The sequence below is a fragment of the Scyliorhinus torazame genome, chromosome 3, assembly GCF_047496885.1.
Source record: "Scyliorhinus torazame isolate Kashiwa2021f chromosome 3, sScyTor2.1, whole genome shotgun sequence".
Taxonomy (NCBI): domain Eukaryota; kingdom Metazoa; phylum Chordata; class Chondrichthyes; order Carcharhiniformes; family Scyliorhinidae; genus Scyliorhinus; species Scyliorhinus torazame.
The window spans coordinates 2796707-2809418 of record NC_092709.1 but is presented as its reverse complement, the minus strand read 5'-3'; the positions used below and the strand labels follow the sequence as shown (position 1 = coordinate 2809418).

General features: G+C 55.6%; 1 protein-coding gene across 2 annotated transcripts in view; it reads left to right on the top strand.

Annotated features, from left to right (window-relative positions):
* The window catches only part of bdh2 (3-hydroxybutyrate dehydrogenase, type 2), a 161751-nt gene that overhangs the window by 144095 nt on the left and 4944 nt on the right, over positions 1–12712 (top strand). The window contains exon 9 of one of the 2 annotated variants that reach the window (XM_072495190.1): positions 7091–7183. The exons of the other annotated variant lie outside the window; for it this stretch is intronic. Within the exon in view, the coding sequence (XP_072351291.1) occupies positions 7091–7183 (93 nt within the window). The remainder of the gene's footprint in view (positions 1–7090; positions 7184–12712) is intronic. 2 annotated transcript variants of the gene reach the window in all.

Here is a 12712-nt window from a genome sequence, read left to right as displayed (position 1 = left end):
CAGCGTGGGTTCAGTCCCCGTACCGGGCTGGGGGGCTGGGGGGTGATGCAGAGTGAGGCAGCAGCGTGGGTTCAGTCCCCGTACCGGGCTGGGGGGCTGGGGGGTGATGCAGAGTGAGGCAGCAGCGGGGGTTCAGTCCCCGTACCGGGCTGGGGGGCTGGGGGGTGATGCAGAGCGAGGCAGCAGCGTGGGTTCAATCCCCGTACCGGGCTGGGGGGCTGGGGGGTGATGTAGAGCGAGGCAGCAGCGTGGGTTCAATCCCCGTACCGGGCTGGGGGGCTGGGGGGTGATGCAGAGCGAGGCAGCAGCGTGGGTTCAGTCCCCGTACCGGGCTGGGGGGTGATGCAGAGCGAGGCAGCAGCGTGGGTTCAGTCCCCGTACCGGGCTGGGGGGTGATGCAGAGCGAGGCAGCAGCGTGGGTTCAGTCCCCGTACCGGGCTGGGGGGGCTGGGGGGTGATGCAGAGCGAGGCAGCAGCGTGGGTTCAGTCCCCGTACCGGGCTGGGGGGGCTGGGGGGTGATGCAGAGCGAGGCAGCAGCGTGGGTTCAATCCCCGTACCGGGCTGGGTGGCTGGTTAGTGATGCAGAGCGAGGCAGCAGCGTGGGTTCAATCCCCGTACCGGGCTGGGGGGTGATGCAGAGCGAGGCAGCAGCGTAGGTTCAGTCCCCGTACCGGGCTGGGGGGGCTGGGGGGTGATGCAGAGCGAGGCAGCAGCGTGGGTTCAATCCCCGTACCGGGCTGGGGGGGTGATGCAGAGCGAGGCAGCAGCGTGGGTTCAATCCCCGTACCGGGCTGGGGGGTGATGCAGAGCGAGGCAGCAGCGTGGGTTCAGTCCCCGTACCGGGCTGGGGGGCTGGTTAGTGATGCAGAGCGAGGCAGCAGCGTGGGTTCAGTCCCCGTACCGGGCTGGGGGGTGATGCAGAGCGAGGCAGCAGCGTGGGTTCAGTCCCCGTACCGGGCTGGGGGGTGATGCAGAGCGAGGCAGCAGCGTGGGTTCAATCCCCGTACCGGGCTGGGGGGCTGGGGGGTGATGCAGAGCGAGGCAGCAGCGTGGGTTCAATCCCCGTACCGGGCTGGGGGGTGATGCAGAGCGAGGCAGCAGCGTGGGTTCAGTCCCCGTACTGACTGAGGTTATTCTCAACCTTGCCCCTCGCCTGAGGTTAAATTACCACCAGCTCAATCAAATTATTGTAGTCTGGTTAATCGGGTCAAATCGTACGTACGGAAGTGGGTAACCTCTCCCTCCCCTTGACGGGCAGGTTTCAGGCTGTTGAGATGAATGTGGTCCCGAGATTTTAATTTATTTTTCAGCTTCTCCCGTTTTCTCCCCAAGTCCTTCTCAAATTAATAAATTAGTGTCGTCATTTATTTGGCGGGTAAGACTCCAAGAATCTGTAGGGTGTCCCCCAGAGAGATGGGCAATCAGAGGACTTGGCATTGCCCAATTTATTACTACTGGACAGCCAATATTCAGAAGGTACCCGGGGTGGTTCAGTGATCCGGGTTCCATATGGGGCAGATGGAGGCGAGTTCCTGTTAAGGTTCTAGTTTTGGTGCATGAGTAACCGTATCGCTGCCATTCTCTCCGGAAGATTTTCCTTGAATCCGGTAGTGTTGTCCACTCTGAGAATCTGGGAGAAGTTCAGACAGCATTTTAAACTCAGCTCCATGTCTTTGCTGGCTTCTATCTGCAGTAATCGTTGTTATTGTAACTTGAATGAACTATTTTATAATATTTTGTTTATGAAAAAATGACAATAAACCGTTTTTTTTTAAAAAAGCAAACAACCCCCAACCCCTCCGCCCGCGGATACTACCCCCAATCCCTCCGCCCGTGGATACTACCCCCAATCCCTCCGCCCACGGATACAACCCCCAATCCCTCCGCCCGCGGATACTACCCCCAATCCCTCCGCCCGCGGATACAACCCCCAATCCGTCCGCCCGCGGATACTACCCCCAATCCCTCCGCCCGCGGATACAACCCCCAATCCCTCCGCCCGCGGATACAACCCCCAATCCCTCCGCCCGCGGATACAACCCCCAATCCCTCCGCCCGCGGATACTACCCCCAATCCCTTCGCCCGCGGATACTACCCCCAATCCCTCCGCCCACGGATACTACCCCCAATCCCTCCGCCCGCGGATACAACCCCCAATCTCTCCGCCCGCGGATACAACCCCCAATCCCTCCGCCCACGGATACAACCCCCAATCCCTCCGCCCGCGGATACAACCCCCAATCCCTCCGCCCACGGATACAACCCCCAATTCCTCCGCCCGCGGATACAACCCCCAATCCCTCCGCCCGCGGATACAACCCCCAATCCCTCCGCCCGCGGATACAACCCCCAATCCCTCCGCCCGCGGATACTACCCCCAATCCCTCCGCCCGCGGATACTACCCCCAATCCCTCCGCCCACGGATACTACCCCCAATCCCTCCGCCCGCGGATACAACCCCCAATCTCTCCGCCCGCGGATACAACCCCCAATCCCTCCGCCCACGGATACAACCCCCAATCCCTCCGCCCACGGATACCACCCCCAACACCCCCGCCCACGGATACTACCCCCAATCCCTCCGCCCACGGATACCACCCCCAACCCCTCCGCCCGCGGATACAACCCCCAATCTCTCCGCCCTCGGATACCAACCCCCAACCCCTCCGCCCGCGGATACTACCCCCCAACCCCTCCGCCCTCGGATACCACCCCCAATCCCTCCGCCCACGGATACAACCCCCAATCCCTCCGCCCACGGATACAACCCCCAATCCCTCCGCCCGCGGATACAACCCCCAATCCCTCCGCCCGCGGATACAACCCCCAATCCCTCCGCCCGCGGATACTACCCCCAATCCCTCCGCCCACGGATACCACCCCCAACCCCTCCGCCCTCGGATACAACCCCCAACCCCTCCGCCCACGGATACCACCCCCAACACCCCCGCCCACGGATACTACCCCCAACCCCTCCGCCCGCGGATACTACCCCCCAACCCCTCCGCCCTCGGATACTACCCCCAACCCCTCCGCCCACGGATACTACCCCCAATCCCTCCGCCCACGGATACTATCCCCCAATCCCTCCGCCCACGGATACTACCCCCAACCCCTCCACCCACGGATACTACCCCCAACCCCTCCGCCCGCGGATACCACCCCCAACCCCTCCGCCCGCGGATACTACCCCCAACCCCTCCGCCCACGGATACCAACCCCCAACTCCTCCGCCCGCGGATACTACTCCCAACCCCTCCGCCCGCGGATACTACCCACAACCCCTCCGCCCACGGATACTACCCCCAATCCCTCCGCCCACGGATACAACCCCCAATCCCTCCGCCCACGGATACTACCCCCAACCCCTCCGCCCACGGATACTATCCCCAATCCCTCCGCCCACGGATACAACCCCCAATCCCTCCGCCCACGGATACTACCCCCAACCCCTCCGCCCACGGATACTACCCCCAAACCCCTCCGCCCGCGGATACCACCCCCAACCCCTCCGCCAGCGGATACTACCCCCCAACCCCTCCGCCCACGGATACTACCCCCAACCCCTCCGCCCCGGATACCACCCCCAGCCCCTCCGCCCACGGATACTACCCCCAGCCCCTCCGCCCACGGATACTACCCCCAACCCCTCCGCCCCGGATACTACCCCCAGCCCCTCCGCCCACGGATACCACCCCCAACCCCTCCGCCCGCGGATACCACCCCCAACCCCTCCGCCCGCGGATACTACCCCCAACCACTCCGCTCGCGGATACTACCCCCAACCCCTCCGCCCACGGATACTACCCCCAACCCCTCCGCCCGCGGATACTACCCCCAACCACTCCGCTCGCGGATACTACCCCCAACCCCTCTGCCCGCGGATACTACCCCCAACCCCTCCGCTCGCGGATACTACCCCCAACCCCTCCGCCCACGGATACTACCCCCAACCCCTCCGCCCGCGGATACCACCCCCAACCCCTCCGCCCGCGGATACTACCCCCCAACCACTCCGCTCGCGGATACTACCCCCCAACCCCTCCGCTCGCGGATACTACCCCCAACCCCTCCACCCACGGATACTACCCCCAACCCCTCCACTCACGGATACTACCCCCAACCCCTCCGCCCGCAGATACTACCCCCCATTCCCCATAAGGGAATAGTGTAGATGGGCTTTAGAGTGGTTTCACAGGTCGGCGCAACATCGTGGGCCGAAGGGCCTGTACTGCGCTGTATTGTTCTATGTTCTATCCCCTCCGCCCTCGGATACCACCCACCATCGCCCTCGCCCTCAGATACTACCCCCCATCCCCATCGCCCTCGGATACTACCCCCATCCCCATTGCCCCCGGATACTACTCCCCAACCCCTCCGCCCTCGGATACCACCTACCATCGCCCTCGCCCTCAGATACTACCCCCCATCCCCATCGCCCTCGGATACTACCCCATCCCCATTGCCCCCGGATACTACCCCCCAACCCCTCCGCCCGCGGATACTACCCGCCATCCCCATCGCCCGCGGGTACCACCCCCAAACCCCTCCGCCCGCGGATACTACCACCCAACCCCATATCCCGCGGATACTACCCCCAACCCCATCGCCCGCGGATACTACCCCCCATCCCTATCGCCCGCGGATACTACCCCCCATCCCCATCGCCCCTCGGATACTACCCCCCAACCCATCGCCCGCGGATACTACCCCCCCATCCCCATCGCCCGCGGATACTACCCCCCATCCCCATCGCCCGCGGATACTACCCCCCCATCCCCATCGCCCGCGGATACTACCCCCCCCATCTCCATCGCCCGCGGATACTACCCCCATCCCCATCGCCCGCGGATACTACCCCCCATCCCCATCGCCCGCGGATACTACCCCCCATCCCCATCGCCGCGGATACTACCCCCCCATCCCCATCGCCCGCGGATACTACCCCCCATCCCCATCGCCCGCGGATACTACCCCCCAACCCCAGCGCCCGCGGATACTACCCCCATCCCCATCGCCCGCGGATACCACCCCCAAACCCCTCCGCCCGCGGATACTACCCCCCACCCCCCATCGCCCGCGGATACTACCCCCCAACCCCATCGCCCGCGGATACTACCCCCCCATCCCCATCGCCCGCGGATACTACCCACCCATCCCCTCCACCCGCGGATACTACCCCCAACCCCTCCGCCCGCGGATACTACCCCCCAACCCCATCGCCCGCGGATACTACCCCCCATCCCCATCGCCCGCGGATACTACCCCCCATCGCCCGCGGATACTACCCCCCATCCCCATCGCCCGCGGATACTACCCCCCACCCCCATCGCCCGCGGATACTACCCCCCATCCCCATCGCCCGCGGATACTACCCCTCATCCCCATCGCCCGCGGATACTACCCCCCATCCCCATCGCCCGCGGATACTACCCCCCATCCCCATCGCCCGCGGATACTACCCCCCATCGCCCGCGGATACTACTTCCCATCCTCATCGCCCGCGGATACTACCCCCCCATCCCCATCGCCCGCGGATACTACCCCCCATCCCCATCGCCCGCGGATACTACCCCCCAACCCCATCGCCCGCGGATACTACCCCCCATCCCCATCGCCCGCGGATACTACCCCCCAACCCCATCGCCCGCGGATACTACCCCCAACCCCATCGCCCGGGGATACTACCCCACCCAAATAAGCCAATAGAGGAAAGGCGAACAGAGAACGCTAAAATCTACGTCTGAAAAACATAAACTGAACGAAAGCAAGAACTCTAAACCCATTCTGTAAAAAAACCTACCAAAGTGAGCTGCAGCCAACTCTTCCACACCGCTCCCGTTGGCTAACTCTTCCGTTAACAGGGTGGCTCCCAACTAGAGTGAAGAAAAATGGCTACAAACAGCAAAATACCAAAGCCCCGTAACTCATTGCGCTCTGACAGGGTGCGATATATTATCATAACATTCGGAACACAATCCTACATCAAACTATCCCCAAATCTAAACCCAAATCTTAAACATTCCTCTCCTGGCACATCAAATAAATATTCCTTTCCCTCGGAAGTCACTCTTAGCCACGCTGGGTGCACCACACCCAATCAGACTCCAGTTCTGTACAGGGCGCTGTTGGCTTTGTTGAATGAAGCCCTCTTCGTTGCTATCTCTGCTTGATAAAACCTGATGGTGTGGCCTTCCCATTTGAAGTCACGATGCTCCCTCACCCATCTCAGAACCCGCTCTTCCCCTTTGAAGCTGTGAAACTTCACTATTACCCTTGCCGTGGATCCTGAGGACGAGGCCTCTGTCGGAGTGTCCAACTGAGGAGGGGACATGAATCCACCCTCTCCCACCATCTTACTGAACATCTCCGCAAAGTACCCCATGGGCTTCCATCTCCCCTGGCAGCCTCACTATTCAAACGTTTTGCCTCCTGGACCGATTCTCTAAATCATTCACCTTGGCCTTCAGCGATGTATTCACTTCGGCCGCCAGAGACAACTCCGTTTCCTGTCAGGCAATCTGATCACTATGTTACAAAATGGCCTCTTCCATGTCTTTTATTATGGATCCATGGCTTTCACACATTCTCCAGAACCACTCAATGGGGCCCATCCATTCCCGCTGCAGGATTTGCTTTGTTCATTGTTCCGTACTCCAGTCCCTGAAGCTAGTTTCAGTCACATGGCCACAGAGTTAACATGGAGTCCAAGCCACTATGATACAAAAAGAAGTTGACAATGGTTATTCACTTTTACCTATGTCCCAGATTGAGCTCAAATATTTGTTCGCTATGTCACCCTGAGGTGAACAGCCATGGGATCTCACGTACTGGAAAGGTGGTTCATCCTTAAACAATGAGGTGTTTAAACTTCACAGGTCGCTCTGAAGTTCCCTTATTCAGGTTCATGTTTAACTAAATCGTGGCCATAGAATCAAACACTGTTCACAGTTTAAATGCCCACAGGCGCATGTTAAGCTGCAGCCACCCTAACAGGTTTTGTGGCTGCTTTCACAGAATAATCTCTTACAGTCTGTGATATCCAATATCCTCGTATTTAAATAACTGAGTACTCCCTCTGTTCCAGGCTTTACAAGAATTCCTGGAGAGACAGAAGACTGGCAGAATGGCCACTGCCGAGGAGGTGGCCCACCTCTGCGTGTATCTGGCATCTGATGAAGTAGGCAGAAAATCGGTGACTTAAAAAGCTGTTCACGTCTATAACCCGAAAACCGTTGATCCTATAATGTCACCGGAACACAGACAGTGGCGGTGATTTACCCCTCCCAGAACAAATTAGATAATTCCACATTCCGGTGTTGAGGAAATCAGTGGCTGAAAGCGCGAATCTCGGAATGCTCCCTGCGTGGCCACGTTCACCCAGTGAATTCTCACTGAAGCTGGAGGCAGCAATCATTTGTACAACAGTGTGGCACAGGGGCATGTGTATTAATCATGAATTGGTGATGCTAACAGATATCAATTAAGATTTATCATCCACTGCGGCAACAATAGCGGTAAGAAGAGCCCTTTCCACATCGTCAGGTCTACATATTCAAACCAGGAAATAGGAAATGTAAGACTAAGATTGAGCGGGCCTTTGAGGGCTGTATTGATTGGGGTCATTGGAGCACATGCCGCCAGTCCCTTGTTAAATAGAACAAAGAATAAAGAAATGTACAGCACAGGAACAGGCCTTCGGCCCTCCAAGCCCGTGCCGACCATGTTGCCCGCCTAAACTAAAATCTACACTTCCGGGGTCCGTATCCCTCTATTCCCATCCTATTCATGTATTTGTCAAGATGCCCCTTAAACGTCACTATCGTCCCTGCTTCCACCACCTCCTCCGGCAGCAAGTTCCGGGCACCCACTACCCTCTGCGTAAAAAACTTGCCTCGTACATCTACTCTAAACCTTTGCCCCTCTCACCTTAAACCTATGCCCCCTAGTAATTGACCCCTCTACCCCGGGGAAAAGCTTCTGACTATTCACTCTGTCTAGGGGCCCCTCATAATTTTGTAGACCTCTATCAGGTCGCCCCTCAACCTCCTTCGTTCCAGTGAGAACAAACCAAGTTTATTCAACCGCTCCTCATAGCTAATGCCCTCCATACCAGGCAACATCCTGGTAAATCTCTTCTGCACCCTCTCTAAAGCCTCCATATCCTTCTGGTAGTCTGGCGACCAGAATTGAACACGATACTCCAAGTGTGGCCTAAATAAGGTTCTATACAGCTGCAACATGACTTGCCAATTTTTATGCTCAGTGCCCTGGCCAATGAAGGCAAGCATGCCGTATGCCTTCTTAACTACCTTCTCCACCTGTGTTGCCCCTTTCAGTGACCTGTGGACCTGTACACCTAGATCTCTCTGACTTTCAATACTCTTGAGGGTTCTACCATTCACTGTATATTTCCTACCTGCATTAGACCTTCCAAAATGCATTACCTCACATTTGTCCGGATTAAACTCCATCTGCCATCTCTCCACCCAAGTCTCTAAACGACCTAAATCCTACTGCATCGTCTGACAGTCCTCATCGCTATCCGCAATTCCAGCAACCTTTGTGTCGTCCGCAAACTTACTAATCAGACCAGTTACATTTTCCTCCAAATCATTTATATATACTACAAACAGCAAAGGTCCCAGCACTGATCCCTGCGGAACACCACTAGTCACAGCCCTCCAATCAGAAAAGCACCCTTCCATTGCTACTCTCTGCCTTCTATGACCTAGCCAGTTCTGTATCCATCTTGCCAGCTCACCTCTGATCCCGTGTGACTTCATCTTTTGTACCAGTCTGCCATGAGGGACCTTGTCAAAGGCCTTACTGAAATCCATATAGACAACATCCACTGCCCTACCTGCATCAATCATCTTTGTGACCTCCTCGAAAAACTCTATCAAGTTAGTGAGACACGACCTCCACTTCACAAAACCGTGCTGCCTCTCGCTAATACGTCCATTTGCTTCCAAATGGGAGTAGATCCTGTCTCGAAGAATTCTCTCCAGTAATTTCCCTACCACTGACATAAGGCTCACCGGCCTGCAGTTCCCTGGATTATCCTTGCTACCCTTCTTAAACAAAGGAAAAACATTGGCTATTCTCCAATCCTCTGGGACATCACCTGAAGACAGCGAGGATCCAAAGATTTCTGTCAAAGCCTCAGCAATTTCCTCTCTTATCTCCTTCAGTATTCTGAGGTAGATCCCATCAGGCCCTGGGGACTTATCCACCTTAATATTTTTCAAGATGCCCAACACCTCGTCTTTTTGGATCTCAATGTGACCCAGGCTATCTACACACCCTTCTCCAGACTCAACATCTACCAATTCCTTCTCTTTGATGAATACTGATGAAAAGTATTCATTTAGTACCTCTCCCATTTCCTCTGGCTCCATACATAGATTCCCTTGCCTATCCTTCAGTGGGCCAACCCTTTTCCTGGCTACCCTCTTGCTTTTTATGTACGTGTAAAAAGCCTTGGGATTTTCCTTAACCCTCTTTGCCAATGACTTTTTGTGACCCCTTCTAGCCCTCCTGACTCCTTGCTTAAGTTCCTTCCTACTTTCCTTATATTCCACACAAGCTTTGTCTGTTCCCAGCCTTTTAGCCCTGACACATTCCTCCTTTTCCTTTTTGACGAGGCCTACAATATCTCTCGTTATCCAAGGTTCCCGAAAATTGCCGTATTTATCCTTCTTCCTCACAGGAACATGCCGGTCCTGAATCCCTTTCAACTGACACTTGAAAGCCTCCCACATGTCAGATGTTGTTTACCCTCAAACATCCGCCCCCAATCTATGTTCTTCAGTTCCCGCCTAATATTGTTATAATTAGCCTTCCCCCAATTTAGCACATTCACCGTAGGACCACTCTTATCCTTGTCCACCAGTACTTTAAAACTTACTGAATTGTGGTCACTGTTCCCGAAATGCTTCCCTACTGAAACTTGTACCACCTGGCCGGGCTCATTCCCCAATACCAGGTCCAGTACCGCCCCTTCCCTAGTTGGACTGTCTACATATTGTTTTAAGAAGCCCTCCTGGATGCTCCTTACAAACTCTGCCCTGTCCAAGCCCCGAGCACTAAGTGAGTCCCAGTCAATATTGGGGAAGTTGAAGTCTCCCATCACCACAACCCTGTTGTTTTTACTCTTTTCCAAAATCTGTCTACCTATCTGCTCCTCTATCTCCCGCTGGCTGTTGGGAGGCCTGTAGTAAACCCCCAACATTGTGACTGCACCCTTCTTATTCCTGATCTCTACCCATATAGCCTCACTGCCCTCTGAGGTGTCCTCCCGCAGTACAGCTGTGATATTCTCCCGAACCAGTAGCGCAACTCCGCCTCCCCTTTTACATCCCCCTCTATCCCGCCTGAAACATCTAAATCCTGGAACGTTTAGCTGCCAATCCTGCCCTTCCCTCAACCACGTCTCTGTAATGGCAACAACATCATAGTTCCAAGTACTAATCCAAGCTCTAAATTCATCTATCTTACCTGTAATACTTCTTGCATTAAAACATATGCACTTCAGGCCACCAGACCCGCTGTGTTCAGCAACTTCTCCCTGTCTGCTCTGCCTCAAAGCCGTACTGGCCCTATTCCCTAGTTCTCCCTCAATGCTCTCACCTTCTGACCTATTGCTCCGGTACCCACCCCCCTGCCATACTAGTTTAAACCCTCCCGTGTGACACTAGCAAACCTCGCGGCCAGGATATTTATGCCTCTCCAGTTTAGATGCAACCCGTCCTTATATAGGTCACACCTGCCCCAGAAGAGCTCCCAGTGGTCCAGATAACTGAAACCCACCCTCCTACACCAGCTGTTTAGCTACGTGTTTAGCTGCTCTATCTTCCTATTTCTAGCCTCACTGGCACGTGGCACAGGGAGTAATCCCGAGATTATAACCCTTGAGGTCCTGTCTTTTAACTTTCTGCCTAGCTCCCTGAACTCCTGCTGCAAGGACCACATCCCCCTTCCTGCCTATGTCATTAGTACCAATATGTATCATGACCTCTGCCTGTTTGCCCTCCCCCTTCAGGATGCCCTCTACCCGTTCGGAGACATCCTGGACCCTGGCACCAGGGAGGCAATATACCATCCTGGAGTCTCTTTCACATCCACAGAAGTGCCTATCTGTGCCCCTGACTATAGAGTCCCCTATGACTATTGCTCTTCTGCGCTTTGACCCTCCCTGCTGAACATCAGAGCCAGCTGTGGTGCCACTGCTCTGGCTGCTGCTGTTTTCCCCAGATAGGCTATCCCCCCCCGACAGTATCCAAAGGGGTATACCTGTTCGAGAGGAGGACAACCACAGGGGATTCCTGCACTGACTGCCTGCCCTTTCTGGTGGTCACCCATTTCTCTGCCTGCACCTTGGGTGCGCCCACATCTCTATAACTGCTATCTATGACGCTTTCTGCCACCTGCATGCTCCTAAGTGCATCCAACTGTTGGTCCAACTGATCCATACGGTCTGTGAGGAGCCACAGTCGGGTGCACTTTCTGCAGATGAAGCCATCCGGGACGCTGGAAGCCTCCCGGACCTGCCACATCTCACAGTCAGAGCACTGCACCCCTCTAACTGACATTGCGTCAATTAATTAGTAAATTAAATTAAAAATAAATACTTATTGAATTTTTAAAAAAGTTACTGCTAACTATATGTTTCCTAGCACTATATTTCTACTATAAATATGAAAGCTAAATACAATACTCTCCGATCTCTGGCTTAGATACCCCTCTAAATTATGATTAAGTAATTAATTAATTATGTTTAATTAGTTTAACAATGTTTAATTTTTAAATCTAGTGCAGATTCCCTCCCAGCCAATCAGGTCATAGCTTTCCTGTGACATCACTTTTCAGTTGCCCCCCCCCCCCCCCCCCCCCCCAAGTCGGATCACTCAGAATAGCCGAATATAGGGGCTGTTTAGCACAGGGCTAAGTTGCTGGCTTTGAAAGCAGACCAAGGCAGGCCAGCAGCATGGTTCAATTCCCGTAACAGCCTCCCCGAACAGGAGCCTGAATGTGGCGACTAGGGGCTTTTCACAGTAACTTCATTGAAGCCTACTTGTGACAATAAGCGATTTTCATTTTCATTTCATTCATTTCATATACCCGGCTCCCTCGCTCACTCCCGCTCCCGGGAATGAAGGCCGCTGGAACCGGGGGGGGTAAGTTTTTATATCACTTACCTGTTCCCAAGCTGCTCCCCGGCTCCCTCGCTCACTCCCGCTCCCGGGAATGAAGGCCGCTGGAACCGGGGGGGTAAGTTTTTATATCACTTACCTGTTCCCAAGCTGCTCCCCGGCTCCCTCGCTCACTCCCGCTCCCGGGAATAAAGGCTGCTGGAACCGGGGGGGGGATGTTTTTATATCACTTACCTGTTCCCAAGCTGCTCCCCAGCTCCCTCGCTCACTCCCGCTCCCGGGAATGAAGGCTGCTGGAACCGGGGGGGGGGGGGGGTAAGTTTTTATATCACTTACCTGTTCCCAAGCTGCTCCCCGGCTCCCTCGCTCACTCCCGCTCCCGGGAATGAAGGCCACTGGAACCTGGGAGTAAGATTTTATATCACCTACCTTCCCAGAACAAGTTTTATAGCGAGGCGATACCTCGTAATGTTACACAGAGTCAAGACCAAGCGTAACATTTACATCGCTCAGGGTTAAGGGGTGAGGTGGCAATTAGTCCTGGGGGTAGAAAC